General features: G+C 37.4%; 1 protein-coding gene across 2 annotated transcripts; it reads right to left on the minus strand.

Moving 5' to 3' along the window:
• Nucleotides 1-2,239: 2,239 nt before the first annotated feature.
• On the minus strand, nucleotides 2,240-12,843 carry LOC122071073. Of its 2 annotated transcripts, XM_042635345.1 has the most exons (5): nucleotides 12,157-12,843; nucleotides 11,911-12,026; nucleotides 3,905-4,145; nucleotides 2,439-3,805; nucleotides 2,240-2,339 (listed from the first exon to the last, which is right to left on the minus strand). In XM_042635345.1, exons 1-4 carry the CDS (start codon nucleotides 12,574-12,576, stop codon nucleotides 2,486-2,488), a joined length of 2,097 nt encoding a protein of 698 aa, XP_042491279.1. In that variant the 5' UTR covers nucleotides 12,577-12,843; the 3' UTR covers nucleotides 2,240-2,339; nucleotides 2,439-2,485. The 2 variants fall into 2 exon arrangements, with proteins under 2 accessions (XP_042491279.1, XP_042491278.1); XM_042635344.1 differs by having other exon boundaries at nucleotides 2,240-3,805.
• Between the last annotated feature and the right edge of the window lie 3,387 nt (nucleotides 12,844-16,230).

The following is a 16,230-nucleotide window of genomic DNA, read 5'->3' on the forward strand; positions in this document are numbered from 1 at the left end:
CCAATTAAAACAATATCATTAGCAAAAAAAATATAATAAGGAACCTGATATTTAATGCCTCTGGTAAAATCATCTATGATAACAAACAAGAGTTTAAAGTTTATCCTTAAAGTAACCCGATTATAATTGGGAATTCATACCTTAACTACTCACAGGTCTTACACTAGTCACCACACCATACATATTTTTAATTATTTTCACATGTTTACTCGAAATATTTTTCTTCTTTAGTACTTGCCAAATGAACTCTCTAGGAACTTTGTCATAAGGATTAATAAAGACCGTATTGAGATCTTTTTCGTAATATCTAAATTTTTCCATGAATCTCTTAAGTAAATAAATAGATTCTATCGTGGATCACTTTAGCATAAAACCAAATTGGTTCTCCATAATAGTAGTTTTTCATTTTAAGCGAATTTCAATAATTCTCTCATAATTTAATAGTATGCCTCATTAGTTTTATGCCTCCATAATTATCGTAGCAATAAATATCACATTTATTTTTATAAATCGAACCACAATGCTTCTCCTTTCATCTGGCATTTTTCTTGTGCTCGTAACCTTATTAAATAACTTGGTTAGCAAGATAAATCATAGATTCTTAAACTCTTCTCCATTTCTATTGGGACCCATGTGAACCTGGTGTCTTACTTGCTTTTAGCCTCCTTAAAGTTTCTTTTACTTCAAGTACCATAATTTTTTCGTATATCTATGACACGTGATGTTTTGATAGGTAACGTAATCTTCTGGAATACTATTACTTGAAATGTGATCTTCTGGAATGCTATTACTTGAAATGTTTTCATTTAGTAGGCTATAGAAATAATCTTTCCTTCTCTTCTTAATGTCTTCATCCCTTATTGGTAATTTACCATCTTTACTTTTAAGACTTCTAATATAATTGAAATATATACTCTTTCTTTCCCTTATTTTAGTAATTTTATAGATAGTTTTTTTCTTTTCCTTTATGCTCAGATTGTTATATTAATCTTCATATTTCTTCCCTCTCGATTTTCCTATTATTTTCTTAACTACATTTTTGACAAATTTATTCCATTTTTTAAATCATCTACATCCTTAGTTCTTTGCTATGTGGTAAGATTAGTTTTTATGTGGTAAGATTAGTTTTCTTAGGCTTAACGGTTGCTTGAACCTCATCATCCCACCACCACATCTCTTTATAGGTTTGTTATTTTCCTTTCGATTCACCTTTAGCAACCTTCTTAATATAAGTAGTCATTTTGTTCTACATTATATTCCCCGTTTGTTTAGAAGGGAGTGGGGGGTGGGAAAGACAGACGTATAGGTCCCATAGTATAGTGGGGTAGAAGACAACATAGGAAAGATGCAGTGAAATAACTGTAACATCCCACCCCATCTTATTTAGTTGGGTGGGGGTCGGGAGGAGAGAGAGAGAGAGAGAGAGAGAGTCTCGTATCCCATAAACACAATAGGAGAGAGAGAAGCGCAAGGAGCCATTGAACATTTTCCCCCCCACAAAGTCCCACCAATTTGATAAGACTTTGAAAGGGGGTGGGTGAAGGCCACATCAGCAGACAGGGAAAACTCATTTCCCAATTTTGTCTAAATACTTTTCAACCTCATCCAACCAAACAATACATTTTTCCATATTTTTTTAAAAATCCGTACAATAATCCCACCCAATCAAAACCCCCTAAACAAATGGGGCCTTTAGTGTCTCCATCAAAATCTCACCTTTCATTATTTGACCAATTTATCAGTTGTAAGGAAAAACATTGTTCACAAGACCTGCGTGGTATGGGGTTCTTTACCACATGGAATACCTTTCTAGTTTGGGGCTTTTATCAGATGGGCATCACGTATGGGAATCTTATTATTGCAGCCATTCAGAAATCCTGCACATGTATCCTTCTCTTAACCATAAGAGCACAATTATGAATATAACCATGTAAGCCTAGACAAACCATTGGGCCACTGCGATTTTAAGAGAAGACAAAGGTGAAAGGTGCAACTTTTCAATTGTCAAAGTGAGAGACGACCAAGAACAAAGGAGAAAATTGTTTAGAGCACTATGCCCCTTTTGGTTAAAAGTAATTCATAAGGAGTGAAAAAATGGCTGTGTGCAACACTTCAACATAACAATGCCCTGAAACCAAGCCCTCCCATCTACCCACTTAAACTGATCAGATCATTCATGACCATGAGAGACCATATGTATAAAAAGACTTCAATAGTTCAATCTCTAGAAAAACACAAATTGACTCACATGAATGACAATCTTTTCAACTTGATAATGTTTGAGTTACAGCTACTTACATATTTACACTTTTCCTCGGATACACCGAAGATTCTTCAATCTTCAAAAGCAAAAATTGGATCTCATGAATGACAAGCTTTTTTCAATCAAATAAACTTGATAATGTCTAAATTACAGTAACATAAATATTTACACTTACCCTTGGATACATGCCGTGGAGGTGAAAACGAGAGGCAAAAAACTTTCTTACTTCCAGTCAGTCTTGGCCCCTCCATCATCTGAGCAGGACTTTTCGGGGCCTTCCGCAACCTGTGATATGTTGTCCAAATCATCCTCCCCGCAATGTACCATCTGCTGGGAAACTAATCCTACCATACCAACAGTATTTTCAATGGCACCAACATCTCTTATTCCACTATAAAGTCCCCTGCTTTCTACAGCAAGGTTACCATGTTTTTTGTCAGTGCTGTTCAAAACAACAGGTATAACGCCCATCAGTTGTGGATTTGTCTTTGTCGAACTAATGAGCAACCGAAGCGTTTCCCTTGCACCCTTCTCTACCACTGATTCTGTTTCTGTGATCAACGGGCCCACAAGGTTTGAGTGCAAAGATGGTACAGGGGTTGAAAGAGGCCCTGCAGTGACCAAGTAGCCTTGACCTGAAGAGCAGACATCAAGAATGTGCACTATAGGGTCACACATCAAGGGAGTGAAAGTTTGAATCTGCTGAGAGCTTGCTGCACTGATGATCGAAGAAACTGGGAGAGGTAACTGATTCACTGGGTCAGGCAGGAAAGCAGGGAAATCCAATGATATAATACCAGTGACATCAACAGAACTCTTTGGTGGGAACAGGGGGCTAGGGGAACTCATGTCGAATGACAAGGAAGACAAAGTCGGCAGAGACAAAGAATAATCACTCAATGGGATAGGCAGTTGTGGAAGTGTTGCAGAGCATTGCAAGGTTGATGTGCGGGGAGGGCACCAGCAGTAGTAGGGAGAATAATTTGAACTACTCTTGGATGGAATTTGGGATGACAATGGAGTTAATGCTGGTAGAGAATCCGGCTTCCCAAGAGATCGCAAGAAGCCTAATGGCCGTAGGGGCTGGGATCCACTGACCTCCACAAGACATCCTTGTGCAGCAGATTTGGAAGCAACAGGTAGGTTCTCAACTGAAAGATGACCATCTCCCCGCCGCTTGATCTTTTCTCTAGAAACAGTTTTAGCAAGGGAAACGTTCCTTGGAAAGCCATCCTTGAAAGAATTAGATCTTGGGCTGAGGCTGCCTTGATAGAGGGCATGAGTTTTTGCTACTTGACTACTGTTGTATCGTGCACGGCATGGTTTTGTAGATGCAGGCACAAGTTGGGTGCTCTGGTCCAACTCAAGGGAGTTAGATACAGTATCCACTGAAGAAGATGAGACATTTGCATTTGCTTGGGTAGTGCTCACTGTTGATCCAATTAGATAAGCACGGAGATGAGTTGCAAAGCAGTCAAGGCGTGACTCACTGATTCCAGTTAGCTGAGCTAGAGAAGGCTTCCTCCTAACAATATCCTTCATCTGTGCATAGAAAAGGAAAATGAGGGCCCACTATGCCAAAATTCTACAAACACATCCTGGATTATATTGGTCACTGAAGAATTAATTACACATTTATACCTTTGCAAGCAACTCCATGCCAAGGAGCTTTGATTTCTCCGAGCACCAGAAGTACAAGACTTTCCCATCTGGTAGCTTTATACAGAAAGAACGACCAGAATTGTCAGCTGGGATATCTTCTATTACTACAGAGCTTTCAGAATTGCTACTCAATGTTACTACTTTCTCTGAGCAGCCATCATCCCCAGCAAATGATATTCGCAAATCAGATGTGGGCAAAAGAGTGATATAGAAATTTCCCCTATGTGAAGGAAGAAGAGGAACGTATAAATTAGAAACATTTAATAACAACTAAAGGAGGTATAAGAATACAAGTAAATGAAGTATAAAAAACAACTAATATAGATGAAAATAATTGTCTACAATTAATGAGTATGAATGGAGATTTCATCTTCTCCATGAATCATAAGTTCAGTACTTTCTAATTTTTTGGATACTCAGAACTTTTTATGTTAATCAAAATGGTCAACGTGTCACACATGGTAACCTCCTGATAGATGGATTAGATCAAGTTGGTATACATGTTTTGAAGTTATTGGAGATGAGTGGCTTAGGCTTGCAATTGTGTGCAAATGTTAGGTCATTTGATTTAAAAATTTTACTCGTATACCTATCAACATTTCTAAACATGCAAAGGCATCATAATCACCCAATTTTAAAAAGTTATTTGTGAAATTCAACTTAAATTATTAGCAGTTCCCAAAGGTGGCAGCGACAGTGGGGCAAACCACTACGAAAGTAACGAAACTGGTTACCGAATGGCATTCCACCTAGTCTATCATTGAAACGTGAAACAGGCTGGTACTAACACTCATACATCATCGGTAACATCTGAGAGGTACATGAAGCAGTCCAAGATAAGCAGCTGCCTCTCCACCCCACCCCACCACCCACAGGAGGTGGTAGGAGGACCCTTCCTGGGGTCATCACATCCTGGTGGGCCTCCAAAGGAACTACAGTTTGGCCCAATACTCCCAAATATTATGCCAAGAACCAAAACTAAGGCTTACACTTCACCAGTTTTCTGCAGAACTGGTATGACTACTGGTCTATCACTGGAAGGAAAGAAATGTTACTTTATATTTGACCATCCAATAAATGTAACTAGATAGCCTAAATATTTTTGAGTAATAAATTAGTAACTGAAATCCAAGAAAAGAAAACTAATAGAGGATTTGTACAATAGATATAGCCTTTGAGATTGTCGAAAATGACCCACAAACATATTTAATGAAAGAATATCTTGGTCAGTCAGTTCAGCATGGTTAGCTAGCACAACTATTCAAGAGTATTTAGAAATCAAAACAAAAAGGATACCATCTAAAACACCAAAACTTTAAGAATGCTAATACTTACTACTAATCAAATAGAAATAAAAGAAATCCTAATGCCTATTGAGTATAACTCCCAATGGAGCTCAATGATTGCATTGCTTACACAGAAGTAATTCTAGAAAATGTAATTGCAACAACATTTAAGTGATTACAGAAACAAAACACTTGTATAATATAGCATAATTTGTGTAACTGGTGCATATGAAGAGCAATAAAAATTTATACATGAATATGCACAACACGATTGGTTTCAAACAAGATCAACTGAATCAGTGAGTGTACAATCTTAGTTCTTTACAGTTAGGTTGGTAGGTCCAATTCTAATAATCTATCCACGACTGTTAGTGAAAAATCTAAATGCAGTGTTAGTTTTTACACCACCACCTTTTCCACTTGATTGTAGTTTTTGTGTGGGAAACAGGATATCAATTATCCAGCCATATTACCCTTCCAACTCCTCAGCATATGTTTGTGCAGATTATTGTTTTCTTTATCTTTTGAAAGAGTTTGGTCTTAAATAGCTTCTTCCTCTAATTTTTGTGCAGTATGCAACAGAAGATACTGACACGTATTCAAGGAATAGATGTACTCCTACAACACCAACCTAAGTAGCCTATCTACACACTTCTTAATCAAGTCATGCAGAATAAATAAACTCTGTCAAAACCAAATAATACTTTTAAAGAATAAATTCCCTGGAAATATAAAACACTGATGTAGATCTAGAAATAATAATCTACCATTAATGGGTACAACAAGACAATACCAATAGCAAAGAACGAAGCTGCTGTCACTAACAAATAGAGGAACCAATACAAGATTGGTTCAAGGGTCCTAAAGCTTTCTCTGAGTACAAAATTCACTCCCAAAATACAATCAGGGTGATTCTATCCCACACAAAAGAAATAGTAGCTGGATATGATAAGATGGAACTACACAATATGGGGACATGAAACTACCTTCACCTCCTCTTAATTCAGAGATCATAACAGAACATCACAAACGCCCACTTTACCTACAAGTACAGAGATATATTCATTTGGAAGGATGAACAATGCCACCATTAAGAAGCTGAAACATGAAATCCTGCAATTTCTGTAATCACCAACAAATACAGGACATATTTTCCAGCCCATTTATATTTAGTAGTGAACTTACACTAGTGGTCAACGTTTCAATCAAATAAGATACCTTCCACATTAAAAATATTCGCTCTAATAAGATATCAAATAGAATATTAAAACTAAAACGATAAATGTTCTTGATTGGACTGAATTAAACCTGCGTGAAAAAGCAATGCAAGAAAAAAGCGTAATACAAAAGAAGCAAAAATAACAACCACCATATGATCGTGGACTTTCCAGATATGAAAGAATCATTAAAACTCCAAGAAGAGGAGGACAACATTGTTTCTGAACCCTTTGATTGAGAGCTAAACATAGTGATAATAATTATAAGACCAACCTTAATGGTGCCTCCTCATGTTCACTTTGCACTTCTTAGTCATATCACATTCTCATTCCAAGATGAAGTGGTTCCAGAACAGACCAAATAGGACCCATCAGGCAAAACTCGTCAAGAGATGGTCAAGCTGCACAAATGCATCTGCATGTGCATGTAAAGGGCATTCAACACATGCCACCCAAAAGGAAAGCATCCTTGACAAAGAGAGAAGCCCAGTACAATTACGAAAGAAATGCATTAACTACTATAAAAAACATCAGAAATTTATCTCCAATTTTCAAGAAAATATCAAGAAACTTGTACGGTATGGGCCACTTTTTTTCCAAAATAACTAGTTAGGTTACGCTAGTCTTGTCAAACTATGATTTAGCATACATACACTCAGAAAAGACGAACTCCATGAAAATTCTTTCATGCAGGGACCATTCATCTCCCCCACACTCCAAAAGGCCACCTGAAGACCAAACACATAAGATGTCTTACTCATTCCCTCTATATCTAATACCCCCTATAGAAAGCGGAAAGAAAATGACAGAATAATGATGCATATGGAACTAAGCTAATATAATGCAAAACTATGAGGAAGCCACAAACTATTTAGACATGAAGGAATAAGGCAACTATCAGATCAGTAAATAACCTGAATGCAGTCAGATGCAATGAATGAACTGTATCACATGACATGTACCAGTCCATTGCATATTTTAGGCTCCACATCACAACGCCTACATAAGGTATTGCTGTGCATTATAACATATGATCAATCACAGTTGCAAAGAAACAAACAGAAAGAATGAACAACTCGCTCTATGCATGGAATTATGCTGCATAACTTGCTAATCGACAAGCTGAAGCATAGTTTAAGATTTCGCGAAATTCCACAATATAGTGCAATACTGAAGGGATACAGAATTTTGATAAAATTTTTGGTGTTTCACCAAAATTTCAACAAAAAAAAAGTAGTTTAGCTTTATAATAAAAATACCCCATTTCAAATGAATTTCAACCTATTTTGCTGGTTTCGCTACTTCGACAGAAAGCCCTGCGAAAACTGTGATATTTGAGATTTTTGGCCAAATCGCTCCAATACAAGCATAGGATTAGTTATTGGAAAGGAATGCATTGGAAGCGACAATTTGCTGTGTTATTGGAAGATTTAAGAAAAATTCGAAGTTGAATGTACATCACTTTTCAGAGATCTATACCCTAGGTGAGGGTACCTCCAGTCTGTTGACGATTCCATCTATAGGACCATTGTGGAGGAGTTCGAGTGTTTCTTCCACCATACTATGACAATACCAACATTTGCAAAACAATCAGAGGATAACTTGCTTTGGCAGAAAAATGAAACTTCTAGTGGCTTTGATGCCCAAAGCTCGATGTGATACTAGGACTCTAGGATGGGAATAGGGGTGACTTGCTTGTATTCTTGACTCCTGTTAGAGTATATAGGGCATGTATCTGTTGGAGGGCTATGGGTGACCATAGACCTCCATACCATGGGATAATATTTGATATATCTTTGTAAGTGTCCTATTGGGTTTAGGATAGTTGTTAGCTAAGTTAAAGTTAGTTTCCTATTTTAATTATGAATTCTACTTTCCCATTTGGGTTATGACTATGTAATAGGTAGTCTATATATTGAATAAAAGGGGAAGTCCCAACCACACGATTGTGACTCCCAAGTTACACCAATCTCTTTGTCTCTCTCTTCTTTCTTCTTCTTTCATTCTGGTTCTCAAATCTTTACATGGTATCAGAGAGTAACAAGTTTCTGGTTTGAGAGTCATTCAAAGGTGTTATGCTACTAGTGAAGCTCTAGTTCAGAGAAAAATGAGAACTAGGGTTTCAATGAAGGTTTGATGCAAATTGTGTCTAATTTTGTTCGTGTATGTCCTCAGTTCTCGCTACTCTAGTTCGAGTTTTGATGTGAGAGAAGTCAGGTTCATGTCGGTTCCTTTTCTGGTGTGCTTCCTGCTGGTGCTATCCTGTTATCGTATAGTGATGTTGCTGGAATTGATTGCTAAAGATTTCAGTTTGCATTGTAGAGTGTTGATGGTGTCGATTTTCTGCTGGAGTCGATTGTTGGAGAGATAGTCGACTGCATCTAGTTTGCTGCTGGGTTTATCGAGAAGAAACCCAAATCGTTCTTTGATCTCTGCTGGTTGAAAAGGGGATTTCTCTCGCTGTTACAATCATATGATTGTTCCTCTGAACTAGAGTTGCTGATCCCTTGTCCTGATTATCGAACTTTTTGCTGGTCTTTTGCTATGTGCTATTGATTGATAGTGTTGATTTTCCACATGGTTACAACCATGAGTTCTTATGATTTTCTGCCACCGATCTACTGATATGGGCTCTGAAGAAGAAGTAGAAGACTTTCTAATTTTCTGCTATGGAGGGTTGAGACAACCTGGTTTCTTGCTGGTTGCATGTCACTTCTGATTTTCTGATGTTGCATTGCTGCAACCACTCGTTGTTCCTTGCAAGGTGAATAACTGAAATGTTGCTCAAGGGTTGCGAAAATTTTGCAACTGATTTGCTTGTTTCTCGGCTGTGATCTCTTGGTCGAAGGGTTGAAATCTGGTTATTCCTGGGTTTCCGCTGCTTCTATTCCTGCTTGGAAATGAAGGTTGAAGACAACCCAATTTGATTTGTTTTTTCCTTAAATCGTGCCCTTCAACCAATTTTCTTTTGCTTCCAAGAATACCCTTTCTTCTTAAATATGACATCCTCTTGTGAGTTGTTTCTTTGTTAAATTGACATCCTTTCCTTTCTTTCCGTCATTACCCCATGTGACATGTGTCATCATTCTTCTTTAGTCCCCACGTTACCTTGTTTTAAGGCATGAAATCTTATTTTTATTTGTGTTTTTATATTACACCTGCTTTATGTCACTATTACCTCTAATCCACCCTTTGCCTTATTTTATTGTCTCTTCCCAGTTTACCCTTTTGCCTTGGCTAGGCTTCTACCTGAATGTCACCTAAATTACAGTCATACCATCCCCTTTTCAATTTTGGTTAATTGCAATGATGCCATTCTTCCTTATTTTTGGCTATTGTGTGTTTGGATGGGCCAATAATTGTGGTCAATGATGGGTTTTAAACCCGGAATTGATGGATTAATTACAAAATTGCCATCGACTTTGGGTTAATTTAGTTCTATTGTTTGAAGTGGGTCTGTATCAAATCCAATTGAGTATTTTGACCTGGGGTTCTGCACCAATTGGGGAATATATGAAGTACTTACAGAATTGCCATTTGATATATATATGCCAAATTGTTGATTTGGTGGGCCCAAGATCGCCTCAGTTTGGAATTTGTATTTTTTGGGAAAATTGGTACTTCTATGCGTAGTAATTGGAGTTCTTTGTTCAAATTTGCTACCGTCAGGGGGGAGAATGGAAATTATTTTGTTATGTAAGCTCTTGGTTATGGGATTCTTTGTGATAGTGGTTATTGGAAAATATTGCCCTTGTGTGCTACATGTGAGGGGGAGATTCAAATTATTGTCTGCTCAAGATTATTCGTTTGAAGACCTTTATGCTCGTGTGTGTGTCCTCAGCAACTATTTTATCTTTCGAAGATGGTATATTCAGCAACCTAATGTTGTCTGGTATATTCAACAACCTAATGTTGTTTGGTCCCCAGCGACCTAATGCTGCCTATTTATCTGTGGAATTTTTTGGAAGAACTTTATTTGAGGCTCGTGAATACTTTTGTTGTAGCTATTGAGAGCTACAGTTTCTGTTGGAACACCTTCTTTGAGAAGGTCTTTCGTTGTTAGAATGCCTGCTTTCAAAGGGATTTTCGTTGATATTGGAGTGCCTTCTTTGAGGACTTCCGTTGCTTTTGGAGTTGATGATGGCTTTATGATGGTTGACTGGAATTCTTTCCGTGATCATTGGAGTTCTTGTTGATCCAAGCTAGAGCTTTTTGTTGCTATGTGCATACTCCAGCTTAAGGGGAAGCATAGTATATGAGAGCATGTATCGGTTGGAAGGCTATGGGCGACCATAGACCTCCATACCATGGGATAATATTTGATATATCTTTGCTAGTGTCCTATTGGGTTTAGGAAAATTTTTAGCTAAGATAGAGTTAGTTTTCCTATTTTGATTATGCATTCTACTTTCCTATTTGAGTTATGACTATGTAACAGGTAGTCTATACATTGAATGAAAGGGGAAGTCCCAATCACACGGTTGTGACTCCCAAATTATACCAATCTCTTTGTCTCTCACTTATTTCTTCTTCTTTGATTCTCGTTCTTAAATCTTTACAACTCCCATATCTTTGACTCTTTGTAATGAACCATGTACGGTATATCACATTTAATAATTACGAAATGGTTTATAATTTTATTTCCTAATGCATATTTTTAAGTTGTTTAAATTGAATTAGATGTGTTCTAGTACTAAATTTTGTGTGGAATAGGTCATATTAGAGAACGTATACAGCAGCATATAGCATACACTACCATCTGAAGTCAAACTATCATTTTTTTTTTTTAATCTAACGGTTCCATTATGTTTAGAGGGCCTAAAATGGGGTTTCCTAAAAGTTTCAGAACCTAATTTGGCCATTTGGACCTTGAAAACCTCCACCGAAATTTATAGCACCAAAATTTCAGTGCCAAACCCTTGAGCTATAGGATGAAGTAACTATGAAAATATATTGACTGCAATAATATGTATAACCATGAGAGTCTAAGATACAATTCAGTTAAAAAGAACAACAATATAAATTACTGTGTATGGCTAAATTACCTTGACAGAAAGAATACTTGACCAATTATCCATCATAATGAACGGGTAACAAGAAAAAATAAAAGGGGGGGAGCACTGAACCAGTTCGCCATGCCTAGATTATAAATAAATTCAAAATGTATTATCATGCAATGCTTAGAAACAGCCACAAATATTTCTTGGGGCTGAATATCAGACCGCAGAGGGTTCACACAGAAAAATCCCGTCCCCATATAAATTTTTGCACAGATACAGGACATAACAAAGTACTTCAATACTAAAAATTATAGAAGAGACAAAATGACAAATGCAGGCACACTATTTCTTCTGAAAAAATAATGTTTCAAACTGCAAGTTCAGAGCAAATCAGACATGTATATACATGATGTGGGAAGCATATCTGAATTAAGATTTCATACTTAAATAACTGGTAACCGAATTCAAATGACTGTCATTACCTTGTAGCGGTTGGAAACAAAAGGGTTCCTTGCTTGACGACCTTCCCTACACGCATGGTAACTAGAGGAATACACAAACATCTCGCCAGTATACCAACTTCCGGGACCTCAAAATGCTGTTCACAAATCAGGATGCAACAAATCAATGGTGCAACCGAAAATAATATTATGCACAAATCTTTCCCTCTTCCTCTCCCTATGCACAATTGAGGTCATGATGGATATTCAAGTACACTGTAAACAAACCTGACTTATATGCGCCAGCAAGCTATCATCCGTAATACCACTCGAGACATTCAGTTTCAGCAACGGCTTCAGCCTTTCATCGGCACGGCAACCTCCCATAACCTGCACATCCAAGGCCTGTAGCCACTGAAGGATGCCGTTTCCTCGATCGGTACTCTGCAGCAACAGATCTTCATCACCCTCATCCCTGAAGATACCCCTAAGCCTCTCGGTAAGATCTCGTTCATTTCCAGAGATTCTCCTAATCCCCCGCGGAGTAATCGAAGGGCCGCTAGAACTAACACAAGAGGTTTCAGATTCCCTCGACGAAACACCAACAGCAGCGGATTCATCAGAAACCTCATCGGAAGTTTGATTCAAACGATCCGATCCCTCAATTTTATTCTCATCAATCGAACCTTCTCTCTTTGGGTTTTCCATTTCAAATCTCAGGAATAAAATTTTGTGAATTTTTCTTTTTTTGTCCCAACGAAAACTCCGATTCGCTCTACAAAACCTTTCAAACTTCTCGATATCGAACAAGAAAGGTAATCAAGAGAAGCTGAAAGTCTGAAACTGAGACAAATCAATCGAGACAACCACAAGAATATAGAGAATCTAAGCAAGAGATCGGAGTATAACTAACACCGGACTCCAACCCTATCGTTCTTGGAACTGAAAGAGAGATAAAAGAGATGGGGCAAGCGATCGGACTCGAAAAAAGTTATACATTATGCCTAAATGGCGCTTTATATCCGGCCTCAATTTTCATTCCTGCCAAGTCATGCTCGCGTGGAGCAACCGACTTCCAACACAATCCCACGTCAGCGAGAAATTTCCACGGCTGCGATGACGCCCCTTGAAGTCGTCCGCTTAAGAACGCTCAGCCGTTGGATTCAGAATGGGATTACCAATTTGCATTTCAACGCATGTGATTGATTGAGATTGTTCTAATCACCTGTATAACTGCATGCTTCCTCCTTGAATTTGAAATTCTTGCCCAACCATGACCTAAATGGTTATAATTTGAAACACTTATTATTTTCTGATTGTTTTTTGTCTTATTTTAAAAACAAATTTAAGGTATCATTACGTAATTATCAGAAGATATCATTATTTTACATATTTTTATAATATATTTGTAAAATGATGATAAAATTTACTTTTTTTCCCCGTAGAGATGATAAAATTTATTCTTATTAAATGATAAAAAAAAAATATGTTGTACTAAAAAGGTCAAAAATAACAAAATTATATTTATTATTATTATTATTATTATTATTATTATTATTATTATTATTATTATATATTGTGTAATCATACCTTAAAGAATGTTAACTTTTTTTTTTTTTTAATCTCAAGAATGTGTAGCTATAAAGATTTTAGGGTCCCTTGAGATTTATTTTTTTTGATTAAAGTGGCTCTCTTGAGATCTTAGCACCACTTAGAGTAGTTAACAGCACCTTTCAAAGAGACAAGCAGAAACTAAAGTAGTAGACAAGTTAGCTCTCTCCTTTAGACTTATTCAAAAACAGAGATTTCTAATCACGTGGGCCTGTGAAGCACAACCATTGTTCATCCATTAAGTTGGCATGGAATATGCAATTATAGATCTATACTAAATTTTTTTTTTTTTATGTGTTTATCTATCTCTTGAAATTATATCGTTGTTCTAATGTATATATCATGTATAATTTTCATGAAAGGCATGCTAGTCATTTTGTTCCCACATGTGTCTAGCGTCTTCCCATATAAATTGTTTTCCCATTTTAACAAGGCCTCTTTCGTTTGATGGGGTTAGCCTAGGGTGGAAATTAAAGGGTGGGATAGTTGTTCGAACTATTCCACTATTCCACCCCATGAGATATGAGGGGTATGGTAACCTTCGGGTGGGATTTTGTTTAGACAACAAAAATAATTGTGCATTTCTTGTCGGCCAAAGTGGCTACCAATTTCTCCGACCCCCACCCTTCGCATGGGACTTTGATAGTAAAGACTGAGGAAAACATTTGGAGATAGGCTAATGTCTCAATTGCACATCAACCACTCACCCAAGAAAACCTATTTGCCCAACCGCTACTCGCACCCACCTTTGCTCAGCCACTACCCCACCATTGCATCAACCCGTCTGATCTCCGCCCAACTTCTCTTTGAAACTCATCTCTGCAATACTCTTTTGTAATTGTTTGATAAGATGGGCTAATAATAAGAAGAAGGAGGAGGAGGAGGCATGGATTGAAAAAAAGATGATAGAAGGAGGTCTGGACTCATGGTTTCAAGTATTGATATCATTTCGGTCATATTGTATTGGTATCGGCTGAGATCAATCTTTGATTCCTGAATGATCCAAATTGGCTATCTATATCGTTTCAGGGTAAAACAGTAAACAAAAAAGTATTTTTCTAAAAAGTAAGTGGTAAAAATGACAAATATGCACGGTGACTCTCAGATCGGTATCAACAGAGATCGATACCAGTACCAATACCAATAACTAAATCCATGCATGGATTGCAAGATTAGGAGAAAAAAAAAAAAAAAGGAAAATTGAAGAAGAAGAAGAAGAATGGTCTTAGGGGACTTTTAGCAATCGACACAGTAATTAAGAGGGATAGTGAAGCGATGGTCACGCAAGTGCTTCGACACCTCTTCATCGCCATTGTCTTTGTACTCACTTTTCCCTCCAACATCTGAAACCCTCACCCTCTGGAACTTTTCCTTCCACCGAACAATCAAATGGCTATTTGGAATGGTAAACTTCACTTTTTCCTCTGCCTGTTTATCCTATCGCATACCCCACTATCCTATGGGTCTCACTACCATTACATTCCCACCCCAATGTGTCTACTAAAAGTGGGGGGCCTAAAGGGAGCCTGATACTATGTATGGTAGCCAAGAAAAGGAAAACAAAACAAAACAAGAAAATTACAAAAGATATAATAGGACAAAAAAATAATTATATAATGATTTTTTATGTGTCTATCTCTCTCCTCAAATTCAAATATTTAATTTTTTTTTTTAAACTACAAACATAATAGGGAAAAAAAAGAACTCTAAGAAGGAAAAGAAGATGAAATTACCACTCCACCCTCATAACAAAATAGATATCCCACTACTTCTATGTAAATCTCATTGGTCTCCATGCTGACCATGCTTCCCTTTAATCCTTTCCTTTTTTCAGTTTGACCTAGGGGTGCAACAGGGCCGGGTTGGGCTGGGTTTCTTAAAACCCTAGCCCAACCCTGAGTCCCCTTAACTGGGCCCAAACCCGCCTTGACCTGACTCAGGGCAGCAAAACTTCAACCATGGCCTTACCTTTTAGGTTTCAACCCAATCCTTACCTGTCCTGATTGGCCTTGATTTTTTAGGGCCAGGCCAGGATGACTCTGACCCTGACCTTGGTTTGCCATCAAAAGTTGAGTACACCCTGACCCTGACCCTGCAAGATATGAAATAACTTAAAAATAAAAAATATTCATAATAAAGAGGGGATAAAAAATATAAAGTTACAAATTTTTTCGTAAAAGAAGAAAGAGAGATCTTGTTATTTGGTAAAAAAAAGCAAGAGAGATTGGTGAGAAGATATATTAGGAGTTTTGAGTTGTCAATGATTCAATGTCAAATAATATATAAAATTAGGTTAAATTTAGAGTTAACATCAGGGTCACAAACATGGTCAACATCAGGGGCCAAAATTAGGGCCGGGTTAGATCCGTACTTGTTCGTGATCAAGGCGAGCCAACGGCGGGTTAAGGTCGTCACCCTAGATCGACTTTAACTGGAAATCAAACTCACACGTGCGCATTTTAAGGGAAGCAGACACGTGCCCACTTCCATAGGAATCTTTTTTTTTTTTTAGAAACTTCCATAGGAATCAGCACCCTCATAGAATGATTCAGGAGCACGTCCACGTGTATTCTAACCATCTGATTCTGAGAAAAGTAAACGGATAACGCTTTAACGTCCAAAACTGGAGGATGGGAATTTAGAAAATGTTTTCGAGTCAACGTAAATGAATCAAACGGTCAAAATTCGAGTAAGAACTCTGCTCGGAACTGGGTCCTTCTCTCTTTTTTATATATTATCGCTCTATGTGTT

This window comes from Macadamia integrifolia, unplaced genomic scaffold (genome assembly GCF_013358625.1).
Source record: "Macadamia integrifolia cultivar HAES 741 unplaced genomic scaffold, SCU_Mint_v3 scaffold_187A, whole genome shotgun sequence".
In the NCBI taxonomy this organism is placed as follows: Eukaryota; Viridiplantae; Streptophyta; class Magnoliopsida; order Proteales; family Proteaceae; genus Macadamia; species Macadamia integrifolia.